Source organism: Harpia harpyja, chromosome 23, assembly GCF_026419915.1.
Source record: "Harpia harpyja isolate bHarHar1 chromosome 23, bHarHar1 primary haplotype, whole genome shotgun sequence".
Taxonomy (NCBI): domain Eukaryota; kingdom Metazoa; phylum Chordata; class Aves; order Accipitriformes; family Accipitridae; genus Harpia; species Harpia harpyja.
In genome coordinates this window covers 2,657,427-2,676,859 of record NC_068962.1, presented here as the reverse complement: position 1 = coordinate 2,676,859, position 19,433 = coordinate 2,657,427, and the positions used below count along the sequence as shown (strand labels likewise).

The 19,433-nt window shown below is 37.4% G+C and overlaps 1 protein-coding gene across 7 annotated transcripts in view; it reads right to left on the bottom strand.

Moving 5' to 3' along the window:
• ANKS1B (ankyrin repeat and sterile alpha motif domain containing 1B) overlaps positions 1-19,433 on the bottom strand; it is a 445,721-nt gene that overhangs the window by 362,993 nt on the left and 63,295 nt on the right. For all 7 annotated transcript variants that reach the window (XM_052774196.1, XM_052774198.1, XM_052774197.1 and 4 more), the window contains exons 4-6: positions 16,948-17,244; positions 9,076-9,151; positions 6,864-6,965 (exon numbers count right to left, since the gene is read on the bottom strand). In XM_052774196.1, coding sequence (XP_052630156.1) covers positions 6,864-6,965; positions 9,076-9,151; positions 16,948-17,244 — 475 coding nt within the window. The remainder of the gene's footprint in view (positions 1-6,863; positions 6,966-9,075; positions 9,152-16,947; positions 17,245-19,433) is intronic.

Genomic DNA, 19,433 nt, shown 5'->3' with positions numbered 1-19,433 from the left:
AGACTGTGGTTTTAAAATAACACTCCATTTTTATTCTTTGTCAGGCCCCACTTTCAGACCAATGCACTTACCTGCTAAAGGCTAGTTCTGAGGAGGAAATACCAAGTTCAACCTAAGTCTCAAATACTTACTTTAAAAACTGCAGAGTTCCTTCCAGAAAACCTCTACAAAAGGCTCAGCACGAGGTATAGTGTAGAGGTTTAGAAAGGGCCAGCAGGGTGCAACCCTTAAAACTTAGACTTCTGTGGGACTTCTACCCCAACTTGGTTTTATACTATTGAAAATTCTATCATATATGTACAAGACAAATAAAGACATGGACTCAGTTGTGAGAGGCTTATAGTCTAGGTAAATGCATACTAACACACAATATTATCAAAGAAACAGATGCAAAACAGGTGATCTGTGGCAGGAGCCAAAGGCAAAGTACACACAAGCCCTGGATGCTTTCATCAACAACCAAATTCTGTCCACCTGCAGCTGGCTAGAAATTCACCTTCAAAGCCTGCCCAAACTCATTGAAAGAGATGTCACTGATACCATCACCTGCTCTGCCTACAGTGTACTTGAGAGACTGCTCTGGATTCTATCCCTTTCCTCAAAAAAAGAAAGATAATTCAGAACAAAGCCAAGCTTAGTCAATTATACCACTTAATGACCAGCACAGTTTCCCCAGATGTGGTCCCACAGAGTTTAGAGAAAAGCCTATCATTCTCACAACTGGGGAGAATAAAGGCTATTTGGGACACAACCAGGTTCATAATGCTTCCTTCACCAGCTTACTGTCACCCTGGTCCATATTTCACAGCCAGCCAGCATGACTAGCATGGAAGGGGTGAAGGAAGCATAGGTTAATACACACTTCGGAGATGTTGCCTCACCGTACTGCTTTGGGAAGAATGGAGTGTTTTACTTCATCAACTCAAATAGCACATTACAGTTCAGTAAGGATTAATACTAAGAATCTCAAAAACTTTGCCTGTTTAATAGCATTCTTTCCTACAGTTACCTGATTTTACCATAGCCCCACTCAATCTAAATAGCACACAAAAAGCGATAGCATGAAAGTGGTCACACAGCAGCAGAAATAAGAGCAGTGAGGAACATGAACCCCAGAAGGTAACAAGCACTGGAGAGTTTGAACAGCTGGAACTGCAGCTTTTGCAGCTTTTGGGACACCAGTTAGGCCAAAGCCAAGCAGAAGGGAAAGCATTTACACATAAGTGGGGCAACACGGCTGCCTCTCAGCAGAACGGCCGGAGCTGGGAAGGTCAGCCATGAGGAGAACACAGCCCAGCTCAGCTGGAGCTGCTGTTGAACTTCCAGGAACAGTAAAAGCTCAGGCTGCAGAGCACAGCTTGCTTTAACTTCAGCTCCTCTAGCTCCTACTTCCTCAGCGAGGTGAGAGGATCAAGATTTTTGCTTTATTTATAAACCTTGGCTTTTAGAGTAATGGCTACATTAGCCTCAGAGAACTTTTTACTTTTCCTTTTAATGGAAAAAAAGACAAACCCAAACAACTTTTTTTTTTTTAAATGAAATACAAGCTCCTTTCCCTTTGTTTTTAGAGCCTACTTTGGCCACGCCATGGGGTGGATTCTCATAGAGTTCCTCCCTAGACTGACTTCCCCTAAAGAGACCAAAAAGGCTTTTTAAACTCTAAAAAACCCAAATTTGGTTAGAAGAAATCTGAACACTCACCTTTTCAGCCAGAAGGCTCTCCAAGTAACTAGATGGGAGGAATAAAACTGGTTTAGAAACCACTCCCCTCCACTGCCAATGTCCCTGCAGGGGCATCCTTCTTCTCCTTCCCTCCGTGTCTTCCTGAAGGGCACCCACATCCATAGCACCCTCTGCCCTCCCAAGGGCTCTCCCAGAACCTGGCTGAGGACCCTGCAGCTCACAGCTACTGAGTCCTACCCCAGCCCAAGAGCTCTCAAAAAGCTCCACCCAAGCCAGCTCATTTGCTCCCCTGATAATGAGCCCACCTGAGACTTGGTAACCCCATTCCTCTTCTCTTTATAGCAGCAGCAGTTACCAAAAATGACTGGCAGCTGCTACCTTCAGGTGTGCTAAGGTGACAAACGAGCTGAGATGGAGGCTGGGCTGACTTCAGTATCCTAAATTTTGGAGGACAATTCTGGATGACTCAAGTTTAACTTAATCCCAGAGAAACCTGAAATCAGTAAGTGTTTAAGTTATAGGCACATAAGAAGACTTTTGTGCACTTGTTCAGGGAAGATAAACAGAAACCAGCACTCGAGTACTGCTATGATCCTGAGATAGGTAAGGGCGCAGCTAAACTTTCAGTCCCCAAAACAACAGCAGTTAAATTAATTCATAAACATAGTTAATACTCTACAGCTTTTGCACTACAGCCTATAAAAGGAGCTGAGAAGTCCCCAGGAAAAAACAAAACAAAACAAAACAAAAAAACAACAAAACAACAAAGGGAGATTGAGATCCCAATTCTTTTCATCCTGCACAGCTGTAATTAAATCCTTGACTGGAAACCTATTCCGTCTTTCCAGTGAGGCTGGCCTCCTGTACTCAAGGGAATGGAAGATCTACTTGTCCAGAGAAAGAGAGGGAGAGAGAGGGAGAATACAAGAAAGCAAGCCAGTGCTAATAACACCAAAGCTATTTAAGTAGAGGGGAGGAGAAAGGAGTCCTGGTTCTGCAGCTGCTTATGCATTTTCCATTTATGAATAATTCGGTAACATGTACAAACAACGTTAGGTTATTAAGCAGCTTCAGCAGAAGAGAGAGGAAACAGCTTTCCACTACATCTCCGTCCATACTGTCTATGCAGCAGAGCTTATTGTGCCTTCCTGGGGCTCGTGTCATTTTTCATCTGTTTATCTACTAACTCCTTTTTGTCATAATAACAAGAATTCTGCTTCCAGAAATAGTAAAAGAGCAAGATTCTAACAGAGAGCATAGTGGGCTGTGGAGAAAGAGTTGAAAGATGGTATAGCATGCACCTGCGTCACGTTCACATGTGCTAAAACTAAAACACAGCTGGTCGGTTTAATTTTAGGCCTACTAGCCTTGGCAACATCCCTTTTATCTTCAATGCCTAATTATAAAGCCCTAAGTGCCAATACTGTTAACTGCTTCAGCACTGAATGCCGTTGTTTCACTACATCCGTGAAATGCATCCCGTAGACTGGCCTTACTTGACACAGTATTCTCATTTTCCGCTTTTTGAGTACATAATGCCTAAACAGCTATTTCTCCATTACCACAATAAGAATCTAAACCGTAATAAGTATTTTTAATTGAGAACAATGCAACTCAGACCTGAGCAAGACACAGAAAATGATGGGACATATATGAAAGAAAAAGAATTAAAACTTGAACTGTCATTTCTAATAATTCCATCTCTAATTAACAGGCAGTAAAAAAAAATTCAGGTGGTGTATAGCTTACTCAGCCTTTTTCAGGTTGCTCTTTAAAGTGATTTTGTTATTTATTTTCCTTCTATCAGATAACGTGCCAAAATCTCCAAAAAGACAGCAGACTTTGCAAACACACAAAAAAATATTTTTGCAGAAACTTCAATTACTATTTTCTCAGGATAGCGAGAAAAGAAGTAAAAATCACAAAAACACTAGGATCACTTCTAAAACCTCACTGCAAAAGGTTTTGTTTCTTCTTAACCTATAATCTGTAAAAAATAGTTTTGTAAATATTCTTAAAAACAGGGAGAAAACCAACAGAAACTTCTATCCACAATTCTTAAATTCTGAAGGCCTCATTCACAGGTGGCTACTCGTCCTGTAGGTTTTGGTATCAGCTGAATGCATTTTGTATTACTGCCTCCATGAACTGCTTCTAAAGACAGAAATTACTTTCTTCTCCTTCAAAGAAGTTTCTCGTAAATATCCTCAAAACCAAGTCGTTTTCTTTCAAAACTTTTCTTACAACTCCATTACCCCTCTGCGTATAGGACAGAACGCTACCTATCAGGCCCACCAGTAATACCAGTCACGTTATTTCCTTGTCTAGTTCTGCCAGTTTATTTAAATATATCCTTCAGTCTTTGTTTTATATTTTGAAAGCTAATGACTTGTGGCAGGGACAAATATTATGCTATGTTAGTACTATAAACTGCACAAAAACACTCATAACAATGCAAGGGAGAAATGGTAAAAATTAATGAGAATGCTAGGTGATAAAATCTTACTCTACCCTAGCAACAAAGTGAAAGAATCAATTCAATGCCATTGTGTCTGCATAAAGAAAAAAATTAAGAAGAAACTTAGAAAATGTGGTCGGTAATTGCCTGACACCATTAATGTACTTTCTTTTTCCTGTAAGTCTACATGAAGGAGACATGTAAGCTCCTCTAGACAACCATCTGAAGATAGGAGCTTTACCAGGAATGTGTTTGGAAGCCACTGACTCTCAGCAATTGCCCTTTCTTTGCATGGAATTCATTACCCACTGAAGTCAAACTCAATTACAGTACATTTGGGTTTCCCAAAATCCCAGTGCTTCACTGATTTTTCAGCTACAACAGGATAAATGCTCACACTTCAGTGAAGAGTATACTCAGCTGGCTTTTTAGAAGAGAGTAGGTCTACTGTATCATCAGCAGTGCTAGTACTGAATCCTGTCACTCCTGATTTTATTTTTCAACTTCAGCTCACAGTTCAAACTTTATCTTTGATGGTTAAAACTTCAGTGAACCCTCTGCTGATGAAAAAGAATCTCAGTGGGTTCCACAAGGGAGCTCTGAAGGGACTCCTCAGGTCTTCTTAAGACTCAGAATGACATTTTTGTAAACATTTTTTGTCCTTGCCCATCACTTCTAACTATAAGGCAGACAGAGCAAAAATAAACAGCTGCTCATTACAAGCACAGTTTCATCATACTAATATGAGCTGAAACTACTAAGCAGTTGTCTTTATATTTTCAAGGCACACATGTGAAAAAGATTGCATGTCAAAGCACCAAAAAGCCTTGAAATTGATATATTTCCTTTTTGTGGTAAAAACTAAGGGCAAGTACTGATCCATCAACATGACAAACCCTTGAGAGGGGTTTGGGTGCTCTATTTTTCATAGAGCAAGGGTACTTTGAGGAAAATTTGTTCGTCAATGGGGTTCAGACTGCAAGGTTATCACACTAAGGAGAAAAATGAAACAATACAGAGATACTAAAATGAAAATTAGTTTAGTTGGTGAATGGACATTACAATGAATCTTAGATTAATATCTGAAGGATGATTGATTTGGGTGCCTAACAAAGTGGAAGTTCTGACTGACCCTTTTCCTGCCACTGAAGAAGTTTAAGTATGATATTAATCCTCTTTTCCTCTGCATAGTGGTATGTTCACGCTGCAGCTCAGTGGGGACACAAAGGTCGAGGTTTCACCATACAGTCTGAGTCAAATTAGGAACTCCCTTCTGCTGATAGGGGGAAGTCCGATTCCCCTCACCCATATCTTCCCACTTTTTGATGCACATTTCTGCCAGTTACCTGGGATAGAGCTAACTCTGGGACCTGAATCACATAGGAGGCAAGTTCATTAAAACAAGCAAATGTATATTTATATAATTATAATCTTATTTTTATTATTGTTACATACTATTAAATATAAGTAATACAATAAATTACATATTTTATATATTACTGGTTCACGAACTGAATCAGATCACTTTGCAGTCTCCTGTAAGCTGGGAATATGGAAGAGAACTGTGTAGCTGGAAGTAGGGGAGGGGGAAGGGGGGGAATGGGAGAAAGGGAATAAGAAAATAGGAAGGAGGGAGAGAGGGAGACCTCAAGGCAAGCTGTTAATTCAGTTCAGCTATAACATGAATCTGCTACTTAAGAGAGCACCTCTCCTCCAACTTGCAAAATTTTTCTTATACTTACAGGAGCTTTGTATCTTCAGTCCATCATCTCACTGGAAAACTTTACTGAAGCTGGCTAACAAGTTTGGAAGTTATTCAGAAAGAAAACCTAAAGGACACAGTGTGGCCACATGACATCATTTTCTCTAGGAAATGTTCTTATGACATAGAGTTATGCGGGAGACTGAAGCATGAGCTAATTCATATGTAGAACCAACACCGAACTGATTAAAATGCCTTATTTAAAGATGGGAGTAATCAACACAGGTGGAGATGCAGCAATGGTACCCGCAGGGAACTCCTCTGTCAAACACAGTTAATGAAAACCTAATCTGAAAATGCAGGGAACAAATTCCATAGAAGAGAAAGAATGATATTTAACACTTAGTTATGTACTAGCTAATGTTTCATCACTTTACTGCCATCTTCTAGAGTAAAAATTAGAAGTAAACAATGGAGTTCCATCAGTCTTACACCATGAAAGTAAGATGAGGAATGAGAACAAACATATGTACAACAAAATTATATTATTTCTGCTATAATGACAAGAATTACTGCCTGGTTTAATTTTTTTTTTAAATTTAAGGAAAATGAGAACAATGCAATGAAATGTTTGAAAAATTTGTCATCATCTTTCAGTCAAAGTTGTTATTTATGAACAAATCAAGCATTTCAATTGTAGTTTACCATCACAATTTAATGGAACTGCAGTGAAATATTACAATATGTTATTTCATAACGAAGAATGTACAAAGAGTAACTATAAGTGACACACCATGCTAATGTCTATTGTCCGAAAAGAAGAAAGGGTTTACTCTGAAATTCAGATATTCAACCACTTATTTTTGTGTATCTAGCAAACAAGAATTTTGTCTTTTTAATTCAAAAGACTACTCTTTTGTATAATGAAATATTTAAAGAGTAGAAATTACTATGTATCTTAATATTCCTCCATGCTATTCTGATTTGTCTCTAACAAATGTATAACTGAATACGACTTACCCTGAAGTAGAGCCGCAATTTGGAGCGACTGCTGAGATGGATGCTCTTTAAGAATATCTAAAACGGTTCTACCCAAACTGTCCTTTATGTTGGTGTCAATTCCTGAAAAAGAAAATGATCTGTGGTGGAATTTTTAACCCCAAGTACTTTGGATTATAAATGTGGTATATCAGACTCAATTATCTGGCAAATTGAATGCAAGCGGTTTTACAACTGTAGCAGATTAACAGCTGTGTTATAGCTGAAGTACAGCATCCATTTCTGTTTAAAGCTTGAGTAGCCTAAAATTCACATGCTGACATGGATTGGTTTTATGTTTCTGTAACTCATGGGGATATAAAGTAAGCTTCTTAAACCAAACTTGGGATTATTTTAACAGACTGTTCCTAAGAAACAGGCATCCTGAAAATAATATTTTATAAAATCAAGAAATTCTCTGAATGTTCTTCTTACATTCCTGGATTCTAATTCTCCCCAAACTGCTCTGATTCATTGGGGATTTTCTAGTCCACAGTACCAGTATGTGTTCTGGGAGCAATACTGAAAAAGTTATTAACCTTAGAAGTTTTGTACTTCATGTCGACATGTTTGAAATTCATGCTCTGAGTAGACTGAAATACCCATATGTAGCATAAGGGCTCTGTGAACAGCCAGAGCATTTCCTCACAGACTGCTCAAACTGCTGACAAAGTAATTGTTTGGCTCAAACCGTGAACGTAACTATAAATACGTTTGAGGCTTATCCTGGATAGGTCTCAGAGAACCTGTTGTACGTGATACTGCATGACTCTCCACCTTTGTCTTGTAGGGGCTACACTGGAAATGTTTGCCTTATGCTAGAAGACTGAAGTTGGTTTTAGTTTAGATGTACTTTCATAAAAAGTAAAGGCATGAAATGTCCTAATAAACAGAATGAGATTCTTCTCGGGACACTGAATAGAGGAAATCAGAGGAAGCAGGATTTATAAAGACGTTCTGGAAGCAGTGGCAGCTGATTTTGAGAGGCCAGACACACCAACTTACATCTTCCCTTTGCAGTAGCTACTTATAACATCTTCTGAGTCTTTTTTAAAGCAGAACTAGGGAAAAGGGGATTTTTAGATAAAAAAGGCAGAAGGTGGGGAGTGTTGCAGAAGTGCAGAGCATTTGGGGTTGAAGGATTTCACAGTGAAGATTCTGCTCCACTGTCTTGTACAATTGTACGCTGGCAGAGGCTATAATGTGTACTGTCTATAAGAGGTATTCTTCATCTGTGGTCTAAGGGCTTCCTATGTTTGTGTGATGTTCTCCAGTCCTTCCTCTGTCAGGTGAATTAATATAAAAAGGCCCTGTCTTTTTCAGGGCAGGTGAAGATCCCTTTCTTCCTCCTTCTTATTCATCCAAACAGGAAAGCATCTTGGACAGACCTTTTTTCCTGAAAACAGATGTTAGGTCAGGTATGCACTAGCTGAGATTCAGACGAGGAGCTGTGAGTAGGACATACTTTCTTTTGCAATATATAACCCCACAAGCACTGATAATAAAGATCAATGAGATCCCTCAGTGTAATGGAAGTTCACATATCTCAGAGAAGTAATTTCTAGTATTTTCATTCTCATTGGTCTTCTCATTTATGTGAGAAGACAGTTGTTTAGATGAGTAATTTACCTGCAACAATTCTGAAACTTTTATGTAGTAGATGGGTTTGTTGGGACTCTGTCTATATCCCTGTTCTCCTGTCCTTTCAGGACAAACGCAATTCTCGGAGACACAGTGCCTTCCCCTTTCTTCACAGGCACTCAAAGTTTATCCAGGAAATGAAGGAGCAAGCAGGGTGGTATGTTTGTTAGGAATAGCTAAGTGAAGGAAATAAATGTGAACATGAGTCTTCTGGCCTCTAGATCAAAGAATTTTCTTGGCTGTCTTTCAGAGTGAATAGCAAAATTTTATATAGCCATTTTGTCCTCAGAATACATTTATTTTCAGAATACAGTGGCATACACTGAGTCATATATGGAATTTCTGAGTCTTAGTGAAAACATTCCTTTTGTTCTCTGTGTATAGTAATTTCTTATTCTAAAAGAACACTATTTTAAAGGAGAGGTACATGTGATTAGATTTGCAAAGGCTGAGAAAGATAACAGTAATTTGTATAATCAAAACTTGAGGAGGCATACACCAGATTAGGAATATTAAGTATATTTGTTCAGTGTTTCCTGTAAATCAGATTTACCTGTTTCAAGTAAAATGCGTACTACGTCCACTTTTCCAAATAGGGCCGCTTCATGTAGCGCACTCCCTTTTTCTGTCTAGAAAAAAAAATATTGTGACATTTAAAATGCAAATGGAAATACCAATAAATCCTTTTGAAAAGAATACATTTAGAAAAGAAGTATTTATTTTTTCCCCTCTATTTTATCTACACATAAAAAACATTGAATGGGCAAGAACAAATACTACCATAATTTTTTTTTAATTATTCAAGATAACAACAAAAATGCTTCAGTTCTACGATGAGAATTAATAACTATGTAAGAAAATAAAGTAGGGGTGTAATACAACTCCCAATTAACAAGCCTGCATTTGTGTAAAATTTCTAAACTCTATTATAGGCAGTGAAAATCTAGCCAATACCGTCAGTGGAACATAGCTTTTCAGCAGAGTCAGCAAGTTTACGTGTGGACATCTACACTTCGGTGTTTTAATCTGAAACTCTATCACACCCTAGAAGGTCAATTCAGTTGCATGGTGAGAGATGCCCTAGGATATCCCACCTGGCCTCCAGCTGACGTTCCAGTTGATGGTCACATTTGATCTGCATCATATCTGCCCCATACAGATGTCTTGGATACCCTAAGGCACCTCCAACAGCATCAGATGCCTATGTTTAGATCGTTTAAATTCTACCTTACATGTCTGTGAACCTGATTTTGCAGATTTCTGTGACACAAAATTCTTTGTGAATGGCTTTTTGCTCAAACAAAATTTACAGTACTGAAAACCAAACTACCTCTCTTAACAAGCTACTTTTCTTAGTATTTTATACTGCTGACTGTTACTGAAAAATCTGAACAGAATGCCTTTCCATACAATAGCATTAGCACTAGCTAAAGCACTACTGGATCTCACTGAATCTCTGGCTCGTCTCCTTTTTTTGATAGTAAATTAGATTTTGAGTGGGTTTTATTTGTGGGCACATGTTAAAGGTTTTACTGCTTGAATTTTTTTTCCTATGTTTTATCCAAATGCACCATTGTCATGCTCGCTATGGTGGAAAGACTTTAAAGAAACACAGAAAAATTAACTCTGAAATAAAATAGTGATTCATTATTTATTAGTCGTATCAGAATCCACCAGTGTTACAGCGATGCAATGACAGAATATTTAGAAGTAATCAGAGGTCTTGAGATGGGATGTGAGAACACAGTAAGTGTACATATGTCCTACCAGTTGAGCCTAAAAACTCTTTGTTATGCCCATAACAGGAACACTCACTTTTTATCTTTCTTCACACTTAGTACATGGATGTATAAAGTAGAGCATGCCCAATGTCATTTACATCCAGCACATCAGGCATACTAACAGTATAACGGAGAGGAGAAGGAAGTCAGTAAGAGAATATACATATGAAAAACATATCTCAAAACAATTTCTAATCTTTCTATTTTCAGAAGCAATCCAGATGAACATTCACAGACTTATTCTGAACAAGAAGACTACATATTCAGATTTACTTAGAGATGGTTTCAGAATCCTTTAGTCAAACAATATCTACAAGAGTTTTCCAGTAACTGCAATTGACTTTAACACTGGAGAACTCTGCAAGGACATAGTGCAACCGCAAAGGCACGTGCAGAGCTTAAGGTGCAGCTCAGAAATTTCTGGGAATGAAAACAGTTCTCAGAAAAGTGACTGATAGCTATAGTTCTGATTACTGAAAAAGGCTTGACATCAGCAATCTTGAAAAAGGCTTTGACGCAGCCTATTGTCCTCTTTGGTATTTGAGTGGATATGGCATTTCCTTTGGATTGGTCACTTACTGACAGGAATAAATCTCAAGACTATTGAGTCGACCTGGTACTATTAGCATAGAGTTCCCTGTGAAGTCCAGCTTTGACTCCCAAAATATTTGACTTTGGAAAGACAGGTGGTGAAATTCAAAAGCCATAATGGGGAGAAGTTTAGCACAGTAACCTGCCAGGGAAGAACACCAAAACAGGGACTCAATCACAGATGATCACTCACTGTTTTGAGAAAAGAGGAATGTCTCTCTCATACTTGAACATACTCACTCAACTCACAGTTGAACATATTCTGTCATATCTGAACATACGCCAGCAATGTGTCCTTGCAGCAGAAAAGCTAACGATGTCCTGGGCCGCACGAGGAGGAGTGTTGCCAGCAGGTCGAGGGAGGTGACTTTCCCTTCAGTTCACCACTGGTGAGGCCACACCTGCAGTACGCTGCCCAGTTCTGGGCTCCCCAGTACAAGAGAGATCCAGAGCTACTGGAGAGAGTCCCTAAGATGATTAAGAGAGTGGAGCATCTCTCCTATGAGGAAAGGCTGAGACTGTTTAGCCTAGACAAGAGAAGGCTCATGGGGGATCTCATCAATGTGTACAAATAGCTGAAAGGAGGGTGTAAAGAAGACTGAGTGAGGCTCAGTGGTGTCCAGTGACAGAAGAGGTAATGGGGAAAACCTGAAACACAGGAGGTTCTGTTTGAACATAAGGAAACATTTTTTGCTGTGCAGGTGACTGAGCCCTGGTGCAGGTTGCCCAGGAAGGTTGTAGAGTCTCAATCCTTGGAGATATTCAAAGGCTGTCTGGACACGGTCCTCAGCAATCTGTTCTAGGTGACCCTGCTTGAACAGGGGGGTTGGACCAGATGACTTCCAGAGTCCCCTTCCAACCTCAGCACCTTCTGTGATTCTGTCAGGGATAACAATTAGTGATGTATACACCAACAATGAAATCCACAGAGATTCAAAAGTTAGAGGGGACCTGAGCACTAAATTTTAGTCCTACTGAGGATGAACTGCAGAGACGGGAAGCAGCTGCACCTTGACTAAAACTGTGGAGATCATTCTGTACTAATATTAATAAGGAACCCTTTTTTAATGGAAAAAATGGACATACTTTAGTGACAACAGCTATCTAGAATCCATTGCTGTGGCGTGATCTGAGACTGAGAAAGATTAATGTTCCAGCATGCTGAATCAACAGCTTTGAGGACAAAGAAGAGGATCTATCTTCAGACTCCTCAGTTAAGGGGTGAAAAAGATCCTGATAAGGTAATTGTCAGAACTGGCAGCCGTCCTTTCTATTGATCAAAATTCCCCACTGGAGGAAAGGCAAGTAATATTTTCCTTGATGAAAGCATATATCTCATAAGAAATGGAATGAAAACTAACATGAGAAGAGGAAATTTCCTGTAGATGTCTAAGGCAAAAAAATCTATTTGGGGGCAACTTGAGAGTCAGAAGATAGTTCTGTAACAATGAACCAAAAGCTCAGCTATGCATAAAGGGAGTAGACTAACTTAAGCCACCTACATCGGTAATTCATAGTGTTGGGAGAGGAATCCAAAGCCAAATGCCAGTTTTTTCATTTTATACTTTCTTGCTGCTTTGTCTATTCTACCATGATATTTCCTGTCATATCTGAACATGATCCTGAAATGCTTTACAGGCACTCTGCACTGCCCTGAATTCTGGGGCAGTCTTTGCTTTACAACTCCAAGCTATCAGACAATGCTAATGAATGCCATATCCCAGAAATGAGATATATATTACAAATAGTCTGTTCAAAAGAGGAATTTGAAAGGCACACCATATAAACAGTGGAATGATCTGTCCACTATATAGGTGATTTTCTGAGCAAGAGGGGAAATATTACCACGAAACTGAACTAAAATCGGTCTGGGAATATGGAGATTGAAAGCACACTTGTAAAACGCAGATGTGTAATCCTGCATGAGATGTCACGAAGATGAATGCTGATGTAAATCTTAAAAGCCCTAGGCAGGATTTCATGGTAATAGTGAATAACTAACAAGTGAATCAGATCCCTCGACCCAAAAACTGTCCAGAAGGCAGAAATGTCCTTGTTACCAGAGAGTTCAGTTACCAAACTCTATTTTAACAGAGGGAAAATACTGAGCCTCCAGATGAGCAGGGCCAGGAAAAACTTGGAGGACTGGCTGAGTAGATACGTATCTCTTTGTAGATGTACATGTGGCCTACTACTTAAAGATAGAAATAATGTTGGGGGGGGGGGGGGTTCTGGTGCAATAGAGCATGTTACACAAATTGGAAGGATTAAAAAATGTAGTTGCAAATAATTTCTATATATTATTTAAGATGTGCTAGAGTTTTTAGGTAGATCTTTTTCACTTACAACAGTGTACCTATGCACTAATATACCTTTGTTGTCTATAGTACAGCAAGCAAACTTAAAATTTATAGACAATATTCACTGCTTTACTTCCTGAAGCTTTCATTGCCTTGGATGATGTTTTCCTGGCAAAGTGAAGACTACCATTATATTTGGAAATTCTTCCACAGTGATATTTAATGCAAAAAATGCTGGTATTTTTTCATGAACACACTGATCTAAAGTCTGCTTGAGTTTGCATCAACGGATTATATACTGGTTCCCTGGCATAAGTTTTCTGTATATGAAATATACAGAACTATAGCACAAATTGTGCTAAGCATATAATAAACCAGCCCCTGCCCCAAGTAGCTTACAGCTAAATGCAGGTACAATGTCACAGCTGGACACACAAAGCAAGCAAGGATAGAAGGACATTGTCAGTAGGAACACCAGGATGCACAAATCAACTTGGTGTACAATTTGCAGGCTCACATAAAAGCATCAAGGGTTTCATTAGTTAGAGACTTTTTTAACCATGTAAATATGCAAGAGCTTGTAATTAAGTCACTTGGCTAGTCCTTATTCATAGGCAGTTGACTATAGTTTTGATATGGATTTCAGACATAATCTGAAGGACGGAACGGTAGCTTTGCAAATTGATTCACGGAATATCCTCCATACATAGTGACAGCAAAAAGGAAGGGGCATAGCTCTTTGCAGAAGAACTACAGTGATAAGCAATGGAAATTGCCATCGTTACTGGAACAGACAGGGAAGGCAAATGGGGATAGATGGAAGTTGGATAAGCAGAAGGGGCCAAGTTTTTAAGGTATTTACAATTATAAAGTTACTGATTACATGAAACACACTGAACTGTGCAGTATCTTATTTACTGAGGGCCCAAAATCTATCACTCACCCAAAACCTGTGTATTTTTCATATGTTTCAATTTAAATGAAACCTTCAAAGCATAAAGAGATGAAGCAGATTTGTATTGCCCACTTCTAAATAATTTCAGATTGAAGGATATTGGATAGACCTGGGAAATGAATAAAATGTGTGATTAATTCAATCAAAAATTAAATGCTGTCTATTATTAGTCCAAATATTTGCTATGATTAAAAGTGCTCAGGGAGTACAGAAGAGAAAGATAACATGGCTAAAGTAAACTTCCCATTTAAACAAACAAATATTTACAATTACAGAGTGATAGCAGATAGGCTACTTCTATAATTGTCTCTCAACATTCTGAGAGCTCTTTACTGCTGATAAACTGAATTTATTTAACGTGTATGAATGTGTACAATTTTATTTACCATACTTTGTATATTGTTCTTTCCCAATCAGTGATGCAGAGCAATTTAATTAATATTAAAAGAGCTGAGTTCAGTTTTAAGCAACAGGCTGATATTGCATGCTCTGCTCAGTTTAATAAGCTGCCAGTAATCATCAACAAAGAATTTTTCAGAGGTTATAGAAGTAATAAGTTAACAACATGTGCAGAGCCAACTTGTCAATATGCTAAGATGCTGAATGAAATGGAACATATTGATGGAGAATATGTATACCGGTGAGAAAATAAATAAATGATATTTCCTTACGGCAAGTAGGACAAACACAGAAGAAACAAGATTACCCAGTGCAAAAAATAAAATAAAATAAAATAAAATAAAATAAAATAAAATAAACCATGTGCCTAAGAATAATCAGAAAAATAATATAAACTACTTAAAACAAATTAGAATAAAAAAAAAGAAAAAAATCCTAGAATTTTAGTGTAGATGGCAAACGGAAAAACATTTCTAAAAGAATCTCTCATTTCTTAAAGGAAGATTTTACAAAATTTGCAGCCACTGTATTTTTTAAAGACCAGCAAAAAACTTTTGGTATAACTATAGATAGAAATGGCTTAGGAGAATTCACAGTAGTGCTAAAATTATCTAGATTATATAAGAGGAAGAACACATTTCATAAAAGTATTGTGTAATATTCAACCCTCATGTAACCCTCGGTTTGTAAGTTGCCATGACAGAGGCTATTTTTCTTCAATTATTCTATTTCTTAAGCATCAATTCAGGCATCAGTTTCTTTCTGACTTTTTCCTCATTCATATGCTAGAGATATAAGAGAAATTATACATTCAGAAACATCTATTCAAGGGTTCTGTTATATGTTGCTTTAGCATTAAACTTTTCTAAATCACTGAAGATGTAGTAATAGTAAAGGAGACCTGAAACAAAAGAGCTGCTTGTATTAACCTTTGCAAGTGTATCTCTGTCTAGTAAACCAAAACCAAATTAAATTGGAACCATAATGGTAGGCAAATACACAAGTAGGCAAACTGCAGAAAAAAAAGTGTTTCAGTTTGAAATAGTTTGAAGCAAGTAACAATGCTAACTCAAAAGATACTAGTGCTAATGAAAGTAGCAAAACAGTTTTACCATATTTTCATTTTGAAGGCATTTGAGATTATCCATTTTTAATCTTAAAATATGTTAATATTTTCTGGTTTGCTTTGTTGTTATTTTTAAATCTATCTTTTCTTTCCCACTTCACATTCTTTTCCTCAAAAGTTGAAAAACATTACCTTGATGGAGGAATCCAGAAATAACAAAAGTGCATGGAATCCTATATAAAAGGGAATTATCTGTACAAAGGTGTTTGATAAAATGCACCTAAAGCTTAAAATGGTTATAAAACTCAGTCAGAATTTAGGCAAAGTTCACAAGATTTATGAAGTCACCTATTGGTAAAGAATGCCTGGATGTGACTCTAAAACAGATGTAATTATGTTCGTTTGGTGGGTTTATCTGAAAATAGATATAAAGCTGAAACAACCTTAATTCAAAGCATACTATATACACCCAGACAGCAAGAAGGCTACTTTAAATCTGAAGACAAAATACACTTTAAACTCAAATACAGTGCTGTCAATCAAATCAAGAGAAATCATAAGACTAAGGCGAGACTTCACACATGACAGAATCAGGGCCTCTGTAGTTAAAAGGCTCGGACACTTTCCACTACAAAGAATTGGACATAAAATTTACTGCTGCTGCACCTTGTATCTGTTCCCATCTATGTCTCTTTCATTTAGTTACCCCTTTTACACCATTATAATGTACTGTGCATAGAACTGGATGCACCAAACAGCTAACAGGTTGGAGTCAGTAGCTGCAAGAATGTATTGCTATAGAATTTTCTTTTAGATTTATACAACAAGTGTTTAGAAAAACAGAAAATCAAAATTATTATTACTTAGTAACCTTGGGTTTAGAATGGGATAACCCTGGGAAAATGAGTTCTTAGTGAAGCATTGTTTCAGATTGCTATGACCATTAAGGGCCATAGTGTTAGCAAGTCATCTTAGTATCATTAAAGCCAATGTTGTAAAAAAAAATATATATATACACCTACATGAACAGTTGATATGATTTGTGTACCTACATGTCTCAAGGCAACATTAAAATATACACTCAGCTTTGAAGACACATATCTTTCTTGAGTTATCCCTTTGAACACATCATTTGGGTCATAAAAAATAATTCTGTCTTATGTATCACCTTGCAGCACTTCTAACAAAGTAAATGCAAGTGTATTTTAAAAGAAAAAATGTAACAAGTTATTTCATTTTTATCATATTCTCGTGATGAAGGAAAGTAAGGAAAGAAAGGAAGAAAGGAGGAAAGGAGGAAAGGAAGAAGGGAAGAAAGAAATTACACACTAACTTGGCAGCTGACGTCCATTCCAGCCTCCAGAAGCACCTGTACAACCGCTTTGTGGCCATTACGTGCAGCAAGATGCAAAGGAGTGTGTTTTCTTGTATTACAGTTCATCAGGTTTGGATATGCTTTGATGATCATTTTTACAACACGCAGACGTCCATAAAGTGCTGCCAGATCCAGAGGTGTTTCTAGTTTGTTGTTCCTTATTGTAGGGTCTGTTAGCTCTTCTAACAGGACAGCAACTACTTCTGAATGACCATATTGAGCTGCACAATGCAGTGCTGTTTCATTTTCATTGTTCTGTTGAAACAAAACAAAAGCTTCAGAAATTCATGTTTAATCACACAACAGAACTGCTCAGCTTCTATAAATTGTCTCCATGAGATCACTAAACAGGCAGGGTTTGCGATATAATGTATGGTAATGTATGTTAAACGCTTCAGAATGACTCCACTAAAATTTTACTAATAATACCTCAATACTTCAGCTTTGTGGCTCTCGAGCAGATCAGGTTCCTGTGTGTCCACATTGTTCCCAATCCATTTTTAACACCATGCCCCCAAAAACCTTGTTGCTCATGATATGCCAAAATCTGTAACCATCCTTGATTCAACTCTTCCTGAAATCATGAGTCCTTCTCTCAGAAATACTCTGACACTTATCATAAGTCTCTCTTCTCAGTTGAACTGGCATTAAATCATAGCAGTCTGTTATTAGGGTGGTGAACTTACAGAGAAAAACTGTAATGAAAATATATCAGACACAAGGCTAGTTTCATATAACACTGTAAAAGTTACTTTCAAAACAACAATCCAACCTTGCAAGAAGGTAAAATAGCAACTGTAGATATTAGAAAGACTTAGCATATCACGTAAGCAGCTAGTCTTCTCAGGGCTCCAGGGAGATGTATGTGTGCATTTTAAGGCATATGAGTATTTTTATGCTGTGATTGAATAAGTTTTTGCTTTATAAAGCAATGCCCCCCAAGTCTTTCCCCAAACACTATTTAATAATCTTAATAATAAATAAATATTGAGAATAAGCAGTACCTTCTTTAATTGTTTTCTTCCAGTTCTGCCTGTATACTTGCAAACCCAAACAAACAAATAACTTCAGGCAGAGGAAGAAAATAATTTATAGAGCTCTCTGAATTCTATATGCCATCTATATTATTAATATACCTTATGAAGACTTAAAATAGGCTAGACACTATAAATTTTAGAAGTATGTACATTGAATGCCTCTTCTGATATATGATTTAAAAAATGTTGTGACAGTTTTGAAAATGTTGTAAAAGTAGAAAGCTAATAAGCTAATATGTCATATAAAGAACTAAAAATTTATGTAAATTAATGTAAATTCAGAAAAGATACTAGAGAAGGGTAGAAACATAATTCTAAAGAAAGGAGAAGAGATAAATCTGAATCCATAGGTTGTATTTCTCAAGGAAACAAGTGAAGAAAGTTCTGGGGACAGAGAACTGAAAATAGAAAAAAAGATTTGTCTTTCGAATGACAGAAAGGGTGAGAGATTCAGAGAAATGAGGCTTTGGCCTCTTAGTCAAAAGCTAGCCAGGATAAGAAAATCCATGTTGCACAGTACTGTCTAGAAAGGTGGAAAGGGAGGAAACCTTTTTTTTCTTCTTGGTAACAGTGTTTATAATTCTATAATCAACAACTTAATTCTTGGGTTTGTGGTTTTAACAACATTGCTGTCATTTTCATCTTATCTGGTAATTTAAAACAACTCAGATGGACCTGGGTGACAGAAGAGACAGATCAATACATTCAGATGAATTAATGCTGCAGATAAACTCTTCAGGTGTCTGCAACACCACACAAGATTCCAGAGACTGGAATGTGTTTCCTGCTAATCTGCAAGACCGAACCTGGAGAAGAGCCAGGTAGAAAGTGAGAAGTTTCCATTGGCAGACATGGCTTGATGACTAATAAGTATTTGAATCATTGTGCATTATTCAGACCACCACGTGGTCTTTCTCTATTACACAGACAGTGAGTTCAGGTTAAAATACGTACTATCGCAATACTACATGGCTACAATGATCTATCACTACCTGTGATACGCTTTTTGTGCTCTCGTGACTTCTAATGTATCCTTCATACAGGACTGGGCAAAGCAATTTTTTTATGTACAGTGGTATACCCACAAATCACAAGCATAGTTTATTAGAATTTATTTTTAGATTTTCAATATTTTGTGGACAGAACTGCATAGATGAACAGGCAACTGCGGTCTAATTTTGTGTACAATTACCACAATTAAGTATGAAAATCAGATAATTGCACATAAAATGGTCAATTATGGTAATTTGTGCCTACAGTTACTGTATTTACATATCCATGGGAAATAGTTACACAAAGAAATTAGATGTATAACTATATCAACATTCTGTGAGGTAAATAGCAAAATATACATTTACTATACAATTGTCAAACAGATATATCTATCTATCCAGTAACTGCTTATGT